This window comes from Callospermophilus lateralis, chromosome X, assembly GCF_048772815.1.
Source record: "Callospermophilus lateralis isolate mCalLat2 chromosome X, mCalLat2.hap1, whole genome shotgun sequence".
NCBI lineage: Eukaryota > Metazoa > Chordata > Mammalia > Rodentia > Sciuridae > Callospermophilus > Callospermophilus lateralis.
The window spans coordinates 35,634,798-35,650,867 of NC_135325.1; the positions used below are offsets into that span (position 1 = coordinate 35,634,798).

The window sequence follows — 16,070 nt, forward strand, 5'->3', positions numbered from 1 at the left end:
CCCTCCCATGTTTTACTAGAGTTGGTCTATATGACCCATTTAAATGTAACAGAAATGATGTTATTTCTGAGAAAAAGTCGTAATAGGCATTGTGTCTTGACTTGGTCATGGTCTCTTGCCCGCTTGCTCAGATCACATGTTGTGAGGACCCCCGGGAGAGGATCAAGTGGTGAGAAACTGAAGCCTCCTGCCAACAGGGCCATGTGGAAGTGGGTCCACTAGCCAAGTCAGGCCTCCAGCTTAATGCAGTCCTGGCTGACAAACTGAAATCTCAGGAGTGGCCCTGAATCAAAACTACTCAGATAAGCTGCTCCTCAGATTACTGACCCTCAGAAACTGTGAGATACATAAATCGTTGTTTTAAGCTGATGCCCCTCATTCTCTGGCATCATTGTCCAGTGGAACAACTTCTGTCCAGAACCTAGCACAACTAAGCCATGATGTATGGACCCCAGTTATCTCACCCACTGTCTTCCATGTCCTCTGCAGAGGATAGCACCCAGCCTGAGAGCACCCTACCTTCTGATTAGTGGGCAAAAGGACCTGCTTTTGATGATTATCCTCCAAATAAACAGGTTAATTCTTTTAGGGCTGGATTTTAATGGTGCTTGATTTGTTTGTCCATATTAGTGGAGTGGAGAAGAAAAATAAATGGTTTCTATTGCTGAAAAAGTTAAGACAGGTACCCATGAGCTGGAGATACAATATAGGGCCTTAGGCATGGCAAGGTCACAGTCCCTCAAGCTGGTTCCAAAGGATGTGGTAAGATAGTAACTGTAGAAAGATCCCTGACCAGAGTTGCCAGCATCAGTGCTTAAGACTCACAGAGAAGGGTGTAGATCTAGAAAGGTTGGCCCAATGTTTCTAAGTAGGCCATGACTTCTTCTTTTCCCTTTAAGATATTGTTACCTAGTGCAGTAGCCAGCCTTTCTGAAAACTGGGCATTAGACATCCTACTCTTTGTACTGAATCTTGCAAAAGTTTCTCAGCAGCCCTCTCCCCACCACTGGAGAAGCAGGAGCCACCCTTCACTATTTTGGCCCCATCAGGTAAAGAGCCACTAGAGACTCCATTTAGAGTAAAATCCAAGAAGGGGGCAGAGAAACACACAGATTACAGTAACCTTCATGTGTTCAAAGTATTGTTGTTTAAAAACAACACAACAAAAACAGGAAAAAGTGCCAAAGCAGAGCCCTCCACACTCAAACCTGGGGAGAGATGGTTCCTGACTCCAACAGGTCTAGGGCTGGCAGGCAGGGAGGTGGGATCTCACATGTGGGCCCTGATGGCAAAGGTGGGGCTGATGGGAGGATTGGAGGGAGTTCAGTCAAGATGGGGCTGTGGCCTCGGCCCCCTCCTCTGAGTCCCACACCTCTGACTGCAAGTAATCAGCAAACAGAGCCTTGGCTCTGCGCAGGACACGCCCCAGGTGGTGTTTTCGCACTAGGCGGTCAAAGTGCATGGCCAGCTCATTGTAATCCAGCCCATTGCGCATGATGTGGTCACGGTGCTCCAGAAGGATGGCCAGGCAAAGAAAGAGCATGAATGGGTTCCCCCGGCCAAACTCCTGGGGTGGGGGCAGGCCCATTGGGGGTGGTGGCAAGGACTTCCGAGTATCTCGTGGGGATCCTACCTCCTGCATCAAGGGGGAGCCTATACCCATGTCACCAGCAGGAGAGGCCTCCTGGGTAGATGGTGGAGATGAGGAAGATGGGGAGTCAGGGCGGGAAAAGGAGGAAAGCAGTGGATCTGGGGAGTTCAGCAAGGGCTCAGAGAGGGACTTGGAGCTAATGAGGGAAACTGGGTGGGGTAGTTGGACCAAAGGGTCCCTCCTGGGGCCCATATTATCCCTGAGTTGCTGGAGGCCATCCAGGCTGGCTTGTCTCAGGAGACGCCCCCCACTACCAGGCCCCTGGCTGGACGTGGTCAAGTGTTTAACAGCATCTTCGAAGGCACTACCTCCTCCACCTGCAGGCCTTAGCATGTGCCTCTGTCGCATGGGCCGCCCCCGGTGGCCACCAAAGCCAACGTCTGCTACTTGGCTGGGAGGTCCAACAAGCTCTACTTCATGTTCAGGAGGATCAGGAGGCAGTGAACTCCAAGTGACCTCGAGCATGCGGAGGGCATCATCAAAGGCAAACTCACGCTTGAGCTCAAGCAGTAGCCATCGGTAACAGAAGAAGAGGTCATCAGCACCTGCTTCTTGAAGGTACTGGTAAAAGTCAGGGTCAGCGTGTCGAAGAAGCAGCTTGAGGTGGGCAAACTTAGTGGCCATGGCACGACCATCAGGATGGAAGTTGGCAGCCAGGCGCTTCATGATGCCACAAAAGCAGACAAAGGCATGGCCCTCGTGGTCCATGACGGCAAGAATGGGCGAAGCCAAGTCACTCATGCCCTGGCAGTAGGACACCTGTGGGTGTGTAACAGCATAGGTGGTGAGTAGATCATGTAGTGCCCGCAGATGTGGGCCATCCTCAGGCCCTGCATAGTAGGGGTGGGCCCGGTCAGTGCGCAGCACATCCTTGAGGACAGTGCTGCGGATGAACTCCAGGTCCTCAGGGCTTGCTCGCTGGGCCCACTCACTCTTGAGCTGCTCATACTCGCGACTCTTGCGTTTCATGTAGTCCATTCGCTCACGGCCTGTAAGCCCATCAGGGTACACATTCAGCAGGTACCGCCACACCACCTGGCCATGTACGAAAGAACGGGAGGCTAAGGTTCTAGAGGTGAGCATTGCAACATTGTGTATCAGTCACCACCCACCCAGTCCCTGGGGCCTCTCTACTTCTTATGCCAAGTCTGCCTTCCCACTACTGACTTCTAGTTCCACCTGAAAGACAGCTTCCTACCCTGGAGTATCTCCACCCCACCTACAAGAGTGTGCCCCACTAATGTATCTCATGAGCTACCTCTGAGCACAGCAGTGATGGATGCAACAAGTGAGTGAGGAGACAGATTTACCTTTCGCAGAGAGGGTTCTACACCCCCATGATAGATTCGCAGGCGCAACTCCTCAGGTCGGGAGAGCTGGCCTTCATGATTCAGGTATGTGTGAAATTCAGCATCACTCAGAGGTGGCTTGAAGGGCTTCACATCTTCACCATATGACCAGCTCAGCACCTGCTGGACTTTAGACAAGGTTCGACCCACCTGGGAAGGAAGGAGGGAAGGAAGCCACCAGTCAGTTGGGCAGGCTAGGAGCAGATGACAACCAGCATGCTTTGGATCAGATCTAGATAGGCTCTGCCCTCCCACCACAAATGGGCCCCCAGGGTCCCTGAGACCACCTGAGATAGGATGGACTGTGTAAAGGGCAGGGCGGCTGTCGTCAGTGATGACCGTTTCTCAGCCAGCAGCACATCAGAGCCAATGACATCCTTGGGGCTGATTATGTCCCAGTCTTCCAGCAGTGGGCCTGAGTACACAGAGTGAAGTGCTATGAGAGTGAGGATGAGCACTGAGGACCTAGTTTCTCTCCTTCCAAAGCCAGGCTACCTAAAGAACAATGACTCCCACTTGCTCTTCCCATATTATCCAAATCATGTAAAAACATCAAAACATGAAGAAATCTTTTGTAATAAATGTCTCAAAAATGGTTGGGAAGTGCTCACTTTGGCAGCACATATACTAAAATTGGAATGATACAGAGAAGATTAGCATGACCCCTGCGCAAGGATGACACACAAATTCGTGAAGCGTTCCATATTTTTACAATGAGAAAAAAAAATGACTGGGAAGACTCTAATATTTTATTTTTATTTATTTAGGGGGTACTGGAGATTAAACTCAGGGGCACTCTACCACTGAGCCACATCCCCAACCCTATTTTGTATTTTATTGTGAGACAGGGTTTTCACTGAGTTGCTTAGCACCTCACCATTGCTGAGGCTGGCTTTGAACTCACCATCCTCCTGCCTCAGCCTCCTGAGCCACTGGGATAACAGGTGTGCGCTACTGGACCCAGCTAATATTTTATTTTTATTTTAGTACTGAGGATTGAACCCAGGGGTGCTTTACCCCTGAGCCACATCCCCATTCCTTTTTCTTTTTTTATATCTATTTTTTAGTTGTAGTTGGATATAATACCTTTGTTTTATTTATTTATTTTTATGTGGTGCTGAGGATTGAACCCAGGGCCCTGCGTTTGCTAGGTGAGCACTGTCTTGCTGAGCCATAATCCCAGCCCTCCTTTTTCATTTTGAGAGAGACTCTCACTAAATTGCTTATGGCCTTGCTAAATTGCTAAGGCTGGTTTGGAATTTGTGATCCTCCTGCCACAGCCTCCTGAGTTGCTGGGATTACAGGCATGTACCACCACACCCAGCCCTCTAATATTTTAATAACATAAAGTAATAATATTTATTGAATGCTTACCATGTGCCAGGCACTGGGAAAATGACTAACCTAACAAATAATAATACTAATGAGCTGAGCATCGTGATGAGTACCTATAGTCTCAGCTACTGGGAGGCTAAGGCAGGATAATCACTTGAGACTAGGAGTTTGGGACCAGGCTGGACAACAGAGCAAGACCCTGTCTCTTAGCTGGCTGTGGTATCACACACCTGTAATCCCAGCAATATAGATAGATAGGACCAACTGGGCAGGCAACTTTTAAGAAGAAAAAGAAGCTAGGTGCAGTGGCACACATAGCGCAGTGGCTCAGTAGGAAAGCACACCTGGTTCAATCCCTCATACCAAAAAAAAAAAAAAAAGGTTGCTTACAATGAAATGAATGTCAGACTGGAAACAAACAGACTGCTGTGACAACTTTGGAAGCAGGACAATAGCTCAGGCACCCAGAATACTTGAGATCCAACAGGCCTACACATAGTTAAGACAGTAAAGACCTATTTAGCCAATTTTTGCAGTGCTGGGGATCTAACCCAGGGTCTTAAGCATGCTGGAGAAGCACTATACCACCGAACTATACCCCCAACTCAAGAAAGAAATTTTTTTTGGGTCCTGGAGACTGAACCCAGGGGCACTCTGTCACTGAGCTACAGCCACAGACCATTTTAATTTGAGACAGGGTCTCACTAAGTTGTTTACAGTCTCACTAAATTGCTGAGGCTAGCCTCAGACTTATGATCCTCCTGCCTCAGCCTCCCTAGTTGCTGGGATTACAGGCATGTACCACCATGCCCTGGTAAGAAAGATATTTTGACCATTAGAGTACATCTAACCCATGCACCCTATTGGAGGAGAACAAAGAAGTTCTGGAAGCAAATGACCACTAAAGGGCTCAAGATAGGGAAAAGCATGCTGGGGTTGTGGCTCAGTGGCAGAGCGCTTACCTTGCACATGTGAGGTACTGGGTTTGATCCTCAGCACCACATATATAAATACATAAACAAAATAAAGATATTGTATCCATGTATTACTAAAAAAAAAGAAGGGAAAGGAAAAAGGAAAGAGTAAAGAGTAAAGGAAAGAGTAAAAGAAGGGAAAGGAAAGAGTAAAGAGTAAGGATTGGGGGGTGTAGAGTGTGTGCTTAGCATGTGTGAGGCCTGGGTTTGATCCCCAGCACCAACAAATTTTTTATTTTTATTTATTTATTTTTTTAAAGAGAGAGAGAGGTAGAGAGAGAGAGAGAGAGAGAGAGAGAGAGAGAGAGAGAGAGAGAGAGAATTTTAATATTTATTTTTTTGGTTATCGGCGGGCACAACATCTTTGTTTGTATGTGGTGCTGAGGATCGAACCCGGGCCGCAAGCATGCCAGGCGAGCGCGCTACCGCTTGAGCCACATCCCCAGCCCCACCAACAAATTTTTTAAAAGAGAAGGGTAAATGGTGGTGGGGCACAAGTATTTAATATACACAGTCATTAGGTTGGGGGAGTGGCTCGGTGGTAGCACATTTGCCTAGTATGTGTGAGGCCCTGGGTTCAAACCTCAGTACCACCACCAGGAAAAAAAAATACATTTCAAATACAAGAATACTAAAAATAAGATAATAATATATGTAAGCCAGGCTCAGTGGTGCACATCTGTAATCCCAGTGGCTTCGGAGGCTGAGGTAGGAGGATTGAGAGTTCAAAGCCAGCCTCAGCAACCTATGGAGGCCCTAAGCAACGTGGAAGTTCTTGTATCAAAATAAAAAATAAAAAGGGCTGGGGATGTGGCTCATGTAGTTAATTAAGCACCCCTGGGTTCAATCCAAAAACAAAAACCTATCACCTAAAGCTACAATGATTAAAAATACATGAAACAATTTAGGAGTTAATGAAGAGATCAGTGTGGGCTGGGGCTGTAGCTCAGTGGTAGAGCACTTGCCTAGTATGCATGAGGCACTGGGTTTGATTCTCAGCAACACATAAAAATAAAAAAAATAAAATAAATGCATTCTGTCAATCTACAACCACAAATAAATAAATAAATAAATAAAAAGATCAGTGTAAGAAAATCAGTAATTCAGAAATAGACCTGTGCATATGCAGGAATTTTGTAAGTCAGACAGCTTCTAAAAACAGTAGGGAAAGAAATGACTCATCAATGGAAAAATGAGTCTCTTTAAAAAGACAACTTTCTAAAATGTATTTTTGACAGAGATGGATATCTTTGTTTCTCTTTACTTTATTGGCACTTATATAGTTGGAGTATTCCTCATATGTTAATTAGCCAGGCAGATTTAATTTCTTTACCAAAATAGTGCTACTTGTCTACTTTACAGGTAAGGAAACCAAGGCCTGGAGAATGAATTAATTGACTGACCTAAGTCATTGATGCAATGGCAGAAATTCCTGTCTCTAGCTATCTATCTTCCTCAGTTTGTCTTCCCGTGCATCTCTGTCATTACCTTTCTGTCTGACATTTGTTCTCTCTTTCCTTCAGCTGCCAATCTTAAACTCAAAATGTTGTAGAGCCAAATGATTAAGAACAAGGACGAGAGGCTGGAATTTTGGCTCAATGGTAGAGCACTTGCCTAGCATGTGTGATGACCTGGGTTTGATTCTCAACAGCACATATAAATAAATGAATAAAATAAAGGTCCATCAACAACTGAAAAACAAAATTTTTAAAAAAGAACAAGGTGTGGTGGTGCATGTCTATAATCCCAGCAACTTGAGAAGCTGAGGCAGGGGGATTTCAAGTTTGAGGCCAGCCTTAGCAACTTAGTGAGGCCCTGTCTCAAAATAAAAAATAAAAAGAGCTGGGGATGTGACTCAGTCATTAAGCACCCCTGGGTTCAATCCCTGTAAAGGGCTAAGGAAAATATTAAAGATCTCTGTCCATGTGCCTGCTGTGACCTTTGTACATACATCCTTGTTAGAACACCTAAAGAATATAGATTTCTTGGTTCAGCTCACTCATGGGAACTCAGAGACATTCAGTTATCTCAAGGCAAACACTCCCTCCATTTGGGGATCTGACCAGTCTTTGGGAGGATGCAGTATTCTTGAGGAAAACACTAGGTCATGCAGGTTATTAGAATGGAGCTTTGTTTGTTCTAACTTGTATTTAAAGAGCCCCACTGGGAGTAAGATTTTGGAGTCTCACCTGTGCAGAGGAGGCACTGCCTGGAACTTCCCAATCAGGACCCTGAAAAGCTGCCCCGGGACTCCCCAGCTATATGACTTCAGGTGCTGGTATTTCCCTGATCTGGTGATGTATTTTCTTCTATTTTTCTCTCACCTATCACTTTTGATTTTGCTCTTGCTTTCATATTATTACTAAAATAAATGCTATTGTGTATAAAAACAGTGTCTTTATTGTCTATCAGATCTGACCTGCCAACATATGTAATGCTTTACCATTACACCCTGGTAACAACAACAACAACAAAAACAAAAAACAAGGTGAGTCAAGCCAGTTATTCACTGCCTAGGTTCAAATTCTATCCTTCAATTAACTGTGTGTGACTGGAACAAGTCCTGTCACCACTCTAAACTTCAATTTTTTCTTCTATCACATGGGGAATTTACTGAAAAAAATAAGTGCATAGAATGGCCCGAGTGTTGAATCTATGTTGGCTATGGATATATTACTATAATGTCAATAAAATGCCTCACGTATCCTAAATAGTCATGTGAGCCCCCTCAGGCTGGGAACAGTATTTTCTACTATATAACTTCCTATTTAAAAAAAAAACTTGAAACACACATTAAACAATAAAGAATACAGTGAACTACTCATACATCTCTCACCTTGATCCTGTTATACTTGTACTGGGGATTGAACCCAGGGCACTCTACCATTGAGCTACATCCCCAGCCCTTATTATTTTTTTATTTTGAGCCAGGGTCTCGCTAAATTGCTAAGGCTGGCCTCAAACTTTCGATCTTCCTACCTCAGTCTCCAGAACTTCTGGGATTCCAACCTGATAACATTTTTTTTGCCACATTTGCTTTATCTCACTCCCTCTACATAGAAACATGTTTGCCAAACCACTTGCAGATATCATGACACTTATCTGTTCTTACCTGTTTTTTCCAATGAACAACGACATTTTTCTTAAATAGCCTTGCTACCATTACCATACTGCTATGATTTGAATACATCTCCCAAAATTCATATGTTGAAACTTAATTGCCAATGTAATGGCATGGGTTGAACATCAACAATTTGAAATCCACAACCCAAACTTTTGAGTGGACATGATCTCATGTTCAAAGTGTATAGGATTTGGTAGCATTTCAGATTTCAGATTTTTGGATAGGGAATGCCCAATTTGTACAGTTTCTGAAAACATTCCAATATCTGAAAAATACCAAAATCTGAAACATTTCTGGCCCTTAGAATTTTAGATAAGGGATACTAAACCTCAATTAAGGAGTGAGGCCATTAAGAGATGATTAAGTCATGAGGGCAGAGCCTTATAGATGGGATCAGACCATATAAAAGGGCTTGAAGGAGTGGGTTCGTTTTCTTCTGCTTTTCTACTAGGTGAGAACACAACATTCCTTCCCTTTACTTTGCTCTTCTATCCCTTCTGCCATGTGAGGACACAGCAAGAAGGCCCTCACTAGACATGAAATCTGTCAGAACCTTGATTTTGTACTTCCTTGCCTCCAGAACTGAGAAATAAATTTCTGTTCTTCATAAAGTCCTTAGGCTGTAGTATTCTATTATAGCAGCACAAACAGACTGAGATAAGTCTGAGGAAGTTTAACACTGATAGAATACTACTAACTAATATGTTTGGTTCATAATCAAATTTTTTTTGGGGGGGCTGGGGTTGGGGCTCAGTGGTAGAGCGCTCGCCTAGCACATGCGAGGCCCTGGGTTCGATCCTCAGCACCACATAAAAATAAATAAATAAAAAATATTGTGTCCAGGGGCTGGGATTGTGGCTCAGCGATAGAGCGCTTGCCTAGCACGGGTTGGACCCAGGTTTGATCCTCAGCACCACATAAAAATAAAGGCATTGTGTTGTGTCCATCTACACTTAAAAAATAAATATTTTTTAAAAAAGATATTGTGTCCAACCAAAAAAAAAAAAATTGGGGGTGGGGGACCATGTCTTAATTTATCTGTGTGTTTGCAGGGACCAGCATAGGCTAAATTGGAGGAACCAATATGAGAAGAAAATAAGTAGCTGAGAGATTTAGGGAACAAATGAATTAGTGAGCAAGAGTGCAAACAAATATAGGTACAGGATGAGTGAATAAATAAACAAAATTACCATTAATATAATGGGCATTGTTATGTTTAGATATTATAATTGAAATACATAATAATATAGCTATACTGTTATATTATATAACATATATTACTAAGTTATATGCTCTAACAGTATAATAGAGCTAACTTTTCTTTTCTTTTCTTTTTTTTTTTTTTTTTGTATTGGGATAGGGGGCACTTGACCACGAGCTACATCCCCAGCTCTATTTTGTATTTTACATAGAGACAGGGTCTCACTAAGTTACTTAGTGCCTCGATAAATTGCTGAGGCTGCCTTTAAACTCAAGATCCTCCTGCCTCAGCCTCCCACACAGCTGGGATTACAAGCGTGCGCAGCTCATTGTTTTTCTTTTTGTACTAGGGATTGAACCAAGGGGTGCATAAACGCTGAGCTACATTCCCAGCCATTTTAAATTTTTTTTCATTTTGAGACAGGGTCTTGCTAAGTCACTTAGGGCCTCCTTAAATTGCTGTCTGGCCTCAAATTTGTAATCCTGGGCTGGGATTGTAGCTCAGTGGTAGAGTGCTAGCCTTGCATGTGAAAGGCACTGGGTTTGATCCACATAAAAATAAAATAAAGATATTGTGTTCATGTACAACTAAAAAATTTTTTAAAAATTGTACTCCTCCTGCCTCAGCCTTCCAAGGTGCTGGGATTATAGGCATGAGCCCTGCATCTGGCAAGTAGTAACAACTCTTTAACATTAACTGTGCAGCCACGTATTGTTCTAGGCATTTGATGTGAATTCCCTATTTAATCCTCACAATAGCCCTAAAATACTAACATCTTTGTTTTATAGGTGAAGAAATTAAGCCCCAGTGGCTAAGCCAGGATCTGAGCCTAGGATACCTTGCTGCCCAGCCCACTGAGGGAGTGTACTGTAAGGGGTGGAGTCATCCTATAGGGAAAAGGTATGACCCAGAGCAGTGCCCAAAGGCACTGGGTACTCACTGTCCTCTGAGGGCCGAATGTCTACACGCAACTGCAGGTAAGGTTTAGAAGCAGTGGCGAAAGCTGTGCTGAGGTCCCAGTCAGACAAGAGAGAGAGGTAAACTTCCTGTCCTAGCCGGTCCCGGGCCAGGTAGCTGATGCCAAAGTTCTTCTTCCTGGACAGAGGATATGAGGGAGCTCTCCAGAGGTCCTCAATGCCCTGGAAGCCTCAGGGAATTTCCAAAACAAGAGGGGTAATATGGAAGGTACTGAAAACAACTTCCTACTATCTGCTGGGTACTATACTAAGGATTGTGGGTAGTTTGAGGTCAGGTCATTTATATCCACTTTGTTACACAAACACAGAAACAGATACACACCTGCTTATATCTGGAGGGCACACTGAAAACTGGTAAAATGTTGATCCCCTCTGGGGACAGTGACAGTGTAGTTGAGGGACAGAAGTGGGAAGAAAGCAGCCTTCTTACTACATAAAAAAATAAAGCGATCTGTATGTTTGTTATTTTTCACAACAGAAAGTGTATATGTGAAAAGTCAAGTACCAACTAATTTATTCTTCAGGTAGACTTGTGCAACTAAGCAAAGAAGTATGTTATAGGATAATCACTGTAACCATGGAAACATCCTAAATACTCAACAATTCTTTATTGTTTACATTTGTTACCATGGGCATGTCTTCTTCCAAAACAACCACCCCACCAACACAAAATAACCACCACATCTGCCCCCAAGAGATACCAATGTTCAGCTATCAGACTGGCAAATTTTGAGTGTTTTCTAGCAATCACTGAGAGGGGGTGAGGGAAACAAGTATTTTATATGCTGCTGTTGAGATTCTAAATTGGTAAAAACCTTTCTGGAGAGCATTGTGACAATATCCACTGCAAGTTTAAAAAGCACATACCCTTTAATCCAGCAATACCACTACTAGGAATTTATCCTATGTGGGGACTAGACGTCCCCATGTACTCCAAGCTATTCATATCTGGATGTTCACTAAGGGATTATTTAATAGAAAAGTAAACCAAAATCCCATTTAAAAAAAAAAAAGCCAGACAACTGCTGTCAAGGTGAGTGGCCCACTGGCCAGTCCCCAGTATCCCTCTACTCACCCATTCAAATCAAAGGCTCGGATGAGGATGTGCTGTAATACATCCAGTGAGGTGATTTGGGGGTCTACAGCAAAAGAGCGGAACTCATGTGGTAGGAAGCTCTCACATTTCTGGAGAGAGAAAACATGGGGTAGGCCATGAGGGGCCACATTTCCATGCTGAAGGGTAAGAAGTGGTAGAAGGCAAGATTGGAGAGATGTTCTGGGCCATGGTGGGGACTTTGGTTTTTGTTCTGAGTGATGGGGAGCCACAGGAGGTTTCTGAGCAGAGGAGGGATGTGGCCCAATTTACAGAATCCTTATGGCTGCTCTGCAAATAGACTGTGGAGGGCAAGGGTAGAAAAGGGGTCCAGTGAAGAAGAGGATACAGCAATAGTCCAGGCATCCAAACTTGCTATATTCCTTCAAATATGGTTGCCAGAATCATGATGACCAGTCTAACTACAACACTGCACCCAATCTAGCACATCTATCTATCACCTGCCCTGTGAATCTCTTCAGTGACAACCCTAGGGTCCCCAACAGGTGGGCCTGAGAGGCCCCAGCAAGCCACACCACAGTTACTTTTTTTATTTTTTACCTCTACACTCTGGTAGTACCAAATTGTTGGCTGTTATCTTCAACACATCCTGGTTTCAGGCCTTTGTGTGTGCTGATCCCCCTGTCTGGAACATCCTTTCCGTTTTCTTCATCTGGGTGACTCACAGATCAGGCATCCTCTGTTTTTCTTAATTCCCAAACTGCTCTCTTACAGCACTATTACACAAAGCGATCTGTTGACTTTCTTCTCATCTCTGCCAATTCCACCACCCTAGTCTGGGCCACCATCACTGTCTGCTGGAACTACTGCAACATCTTTCTTCCTCAGAGTACACACCAAAGGCTCTTTACCACCTGTGCCCCAGTTGCTTCTCTGTTTCACCTCCTTACCACTCTTCCTTCCCCTCACTCTTGCTGTTCTAGCAATATGGGAACCTACAGGAGATGCCAAGCTCATCTCCAACCCCCAGCCTTTGCCCTGCTGTTCCCTTGGCCTAGAACTCTTGCCCATCCCACCACCTGCCATGAAATTCACATAGCTGACCCTTCTTAATTTGGATCCCTGAGCCTTTAATATTTTCTCCAGAGGGTTTTCCTGTACAATCTGTACAACCTTGGCTAAACTCCCTAGTTCACAACCTTTTTCATTCGTTCCTCATGGCATTTAGCAATGTCTGAAGTATCTCATTTATTTAGCTGTTTATTTCCCCACAAGCACAGGGGCTCAAGGGTAGGGACTCGCACAAAAGTGCACTTTTTTTATTCTTTTGCCACGTTGAGGATCAAACCCAGGTCTTTGTACATGGTAGGCAAACACCACTGAGCTGCTTCTCCAGCCCCAGAAGTACACCCTCACCATCTCTGATTCGGAGCTCCTTTTTCAGTCATTATGGGCATCCCAGACATTAGTCAGGGCCCCACCCCTCCACTACTGTGACCCCTCCTCCTATCCTACAACCCTGCCCCTTCACCTACAAGCTCCACCCATCTATTTCATAATAGGCCTTTGCCCCTTCATTTTCAGTCCCACGCCCTAGGATGTGTCACTAGGACCCATTCCCTCAGGCCCTCCCCGCCACAAGGATCATTCTGCCTTCAAGCCTCACCCCTCGGGTAACGCCCCAAATTTCAGATCCCGCCCTCCATCCTAAGACAGCTACCGCCCTCCCTTCCCCTGGGATGCCAGGGCAGGTTGGCCGACCGGCCGCCAGCTTCACCTTGACTCGGACCCGTACCACCTCTCGCTCTTCCTCCTCAGCTGCCGCCGCCGTCAGGGCTGCCCCGCCAGGCGGGGGCGCTCCGGATCCCACCAAATCCGAGGACCCGGAGGCCGTCGCCATGCCGCCGTCGCCTGCCTCAAGGCGACGGTTGACCGTGGCCCCCCACCCCTGCGCGCACCCTACAGTGCGGGCGCTCACGGCCCCACCTTGCGCCTCAACGCAGGCGCAGAAGGCACCGTGCGACCCTGCCCCCCACCGCCCCTCCCACCTGGCTCAGGAGGGAGGTCGCCTCTGCACATGCGCCTGGAGTGCTCTTACGCGGAGCTCCACCCCGGCAAAGCCGGGCATTTTGCTTCTTTTCTGACATTGTGTGGGCGCCTCCTGAGGCCCCGCCTCCTTTGGTTCCGTGGCAGGTTGTTTTGGAGGTCTACTTCCGGATTCATATTCGGGTGTATTAAACTGAGGTCCCTTTTGGGCGATGGAAATGGGCGGGGAAAGGAAGCTGCTGCGTGAGCACGTCAAGTTTGGACACCCTGCCACAAATTGTCCAGCACTTATGCTGACAGATGATGTCATCTGTTTCAAATACTGTGGCCCTCACTTCAAGTGAATCTCCTAGACGGGAAAAGAAAATACTTAATCCAGAGTCTTTTTAAAAATAATGTACACGTTGTGAAAATTCATGGAACTGTACATTTATGATTTTTGCAATTTGTATGCTTATACAAATTCAAAAAATTTTATTATTTTTATTATTATTTTGGTACTGGGGATTGAATCTAGGGGTGCATTACCACTGAGCTACATCCTGAGCTCTTTTTTAAAAAATTTTTTTTGTAGTTGTAGATGAACAGCATGCCTTTATTTTATTTGTTTCATTTTTATGTGGTGCAAAGGATCGATCCCAGTGCCTCACACATGCTAGGCAAGTGCTCTGCCATTCAGCTACAGCCTCAGCCGCCTCCCCCCACCCCAGCCCTTTTTATCATTTTATTTTGAGACAGCCTGAATGGCTTGGGGGCTGAGCAGGATGGTGCACTCCTATAATACCAGCTACTCAGGAGGTTGAGGTGAGGGATCCCGAATTCGAGATCAGTCTCAGCAATTTAGCGAGGCCCTGACCAACTTTGCTGGCTCAAAAAACATTTTTACACTCTCTGGAAGTCCTATCTTTTTATTATATTACAACAGGTTTTTATTTCTTAAACATTTATGACTGGTCCTAGGTTTTTCAAGTCTGCCTTTGTTTAATTTAATCCTCACAATATGTTGAAGTAAGTCCTGATATTAAACAGTGTGTCAGGTTAGAAGTATCACTCAGTTCTACAGCATTTTCCTAGTATGCATGAGGCCCCAGGTTTGGTCCCCAGCATCGTAAATTACAAAGTGTCCAATAAATATCAACTAAATGATTGGATATATTTTGGATATTTTTTGAGAAAACTTATGTGTGGCAAAATGCAAAAAGGTATTCTTCCTACTTTATTCTACAACATAGCATCCATGTGTTTTGGACAAAATATAAGTTTGCCCTAACAAATGTTAGTTCTAGGGCTGGGGATGTGGCTCAAGCGGTGGCGCGCTCGCCTGGCATGCATGCGGCCCGGGTTCGATCCTCAGCACCACATACAGACAAGGATGTTGTGTCTGCCAAGAACTGAAAAATAAATATTAAAACAAAAAACAAATGTTAGTTCTAGCCAAGGAGTTTTTTTTTTTTTTTTTTTTTAAGAGAGAGAGAAAATTTTTTAATGTTTTTTTAGTTTCTGGCGGACACACATCTTTATTTCATTTTACGTGGTGCGGAAGATCGAACCCCGCACCTTGCACATGCCAGGCAAGCGTGTTACTGCTTGAGCCACATCCCCAGCCCTTAGCCAAGGAGTTTTTTAGATGGCTGGACTTTACCTACTGCAATGTTGGTATGGATAAGCTAACTTTTATTTATTTATTTATTTATTTTTGTCTAACTTTTTTGAGGGGGTACTGGGGATTGAACTTAGGAGTACTTAATCATTGAGCCACATCTCCAGCCCTCTTTTTATTTATTTTTTTATTTTGATACAGGGTCTCACTAAGTTGCTTAGGGCCTCAATCAGTTGCTGAGGATGGCTTTGAACTTGGGATCCTCCTGTCTCAGCCTCCTAAATTACAGGGATTATAGTTGTGAGCCACCATGTCTAGCTAACATTTTCAAATTTTTAAAATTTTGAAACAGGGTCTCACTAAATTACCCAGGGTGGCCTTGAATATGCCATCCTCCTGCACCAGCCTTCTGAGTAGCTGGGATTATAGGTGTGTGCCACTGCCATTTTAGACAAGTCTGCAATTTTATTTTGGTATATTTTTAAATGTACATTAAATAGGGGCTGGGACTATGGCTCAGTGGAAGAACATTTGCCTAGCATGTGTGAGGCACCACATAAAAATAAACAAATAAAATAAAAGCTCTTCTGTCCATTTCCAAATACAAAAAAGTTTTTTAAAATAAAAAAAGTATACACATTAAATAGATATCTTTGGAAGCCATAAATAATGGGAACTTTTACTTGAAAGCCAGAAGGTGACTTATGGGTCTCTCTTGTCCCACATCATGGAGTCAAAAACACCTATGGTAGCTGAGCA

General features: G+C 44.5%; 1 protein-coding gene and 1 non-coding gene across 4 annotated transcripts; one reads left to right on the forward strand and one right to left on the reverse strand.

The window, feature by feature from the left end:
- Positions 1-580: 580 nt before the first annotated feature.
- Positions 581-13,646, reverse strand: Tbc1d25 (TBC1 domain family member 25). 3 transcript variants are annotated; one of them, XM_077107238.1, is made up of 6 exons: positions 13,443-13,646; positions 11,687-11,844; positions 10,575-10,729; positions 3,288-3,415; positions 2,962-3,150; positions 581-2,686 (listed from the first exon to the last, which is right to left on the reverse strand). In XM_077107238.1, exons 1-6 carry the CDS (start codon positions 13,563-13,565, stop codon positions 1,328-1,330), a joined length of 2,112 nt encoding a protein of 703 aa, XP_076963353.1. In that variant the 5' UTR covers positions 13,566-13,646; the 3' UTR covers positions 581-1,327. The 3 variants fall into 3 exon arrangements, with proteins under 3 accessions (XP_076963353.1, XP_076963352.1, XP_076963351.1); XM_077107237.1 differs by having other exon boundaries at positions 11,687-11,796; positions 13,443-13,608; XM_077107236.1 differs by lacking the exons at positions 10,575-10,729; positions 13,443-13,646 and adding an exon at positions 12,266-12,391 and having other exon boundaries at positions 11,687-11,796.
- LOC143639609 (U6 spliceosomal RNA) lies at positions 3,604-3,710 on the forward strand. Its single transcript, XR_013154752.1, has one exon. It is a non-coding gene; the product is annotated as a U6 spliceosomal RNA (small nuclear RNA).
- Positions 13,647-16,070: the final 2,424 nt, after the last annotated feature.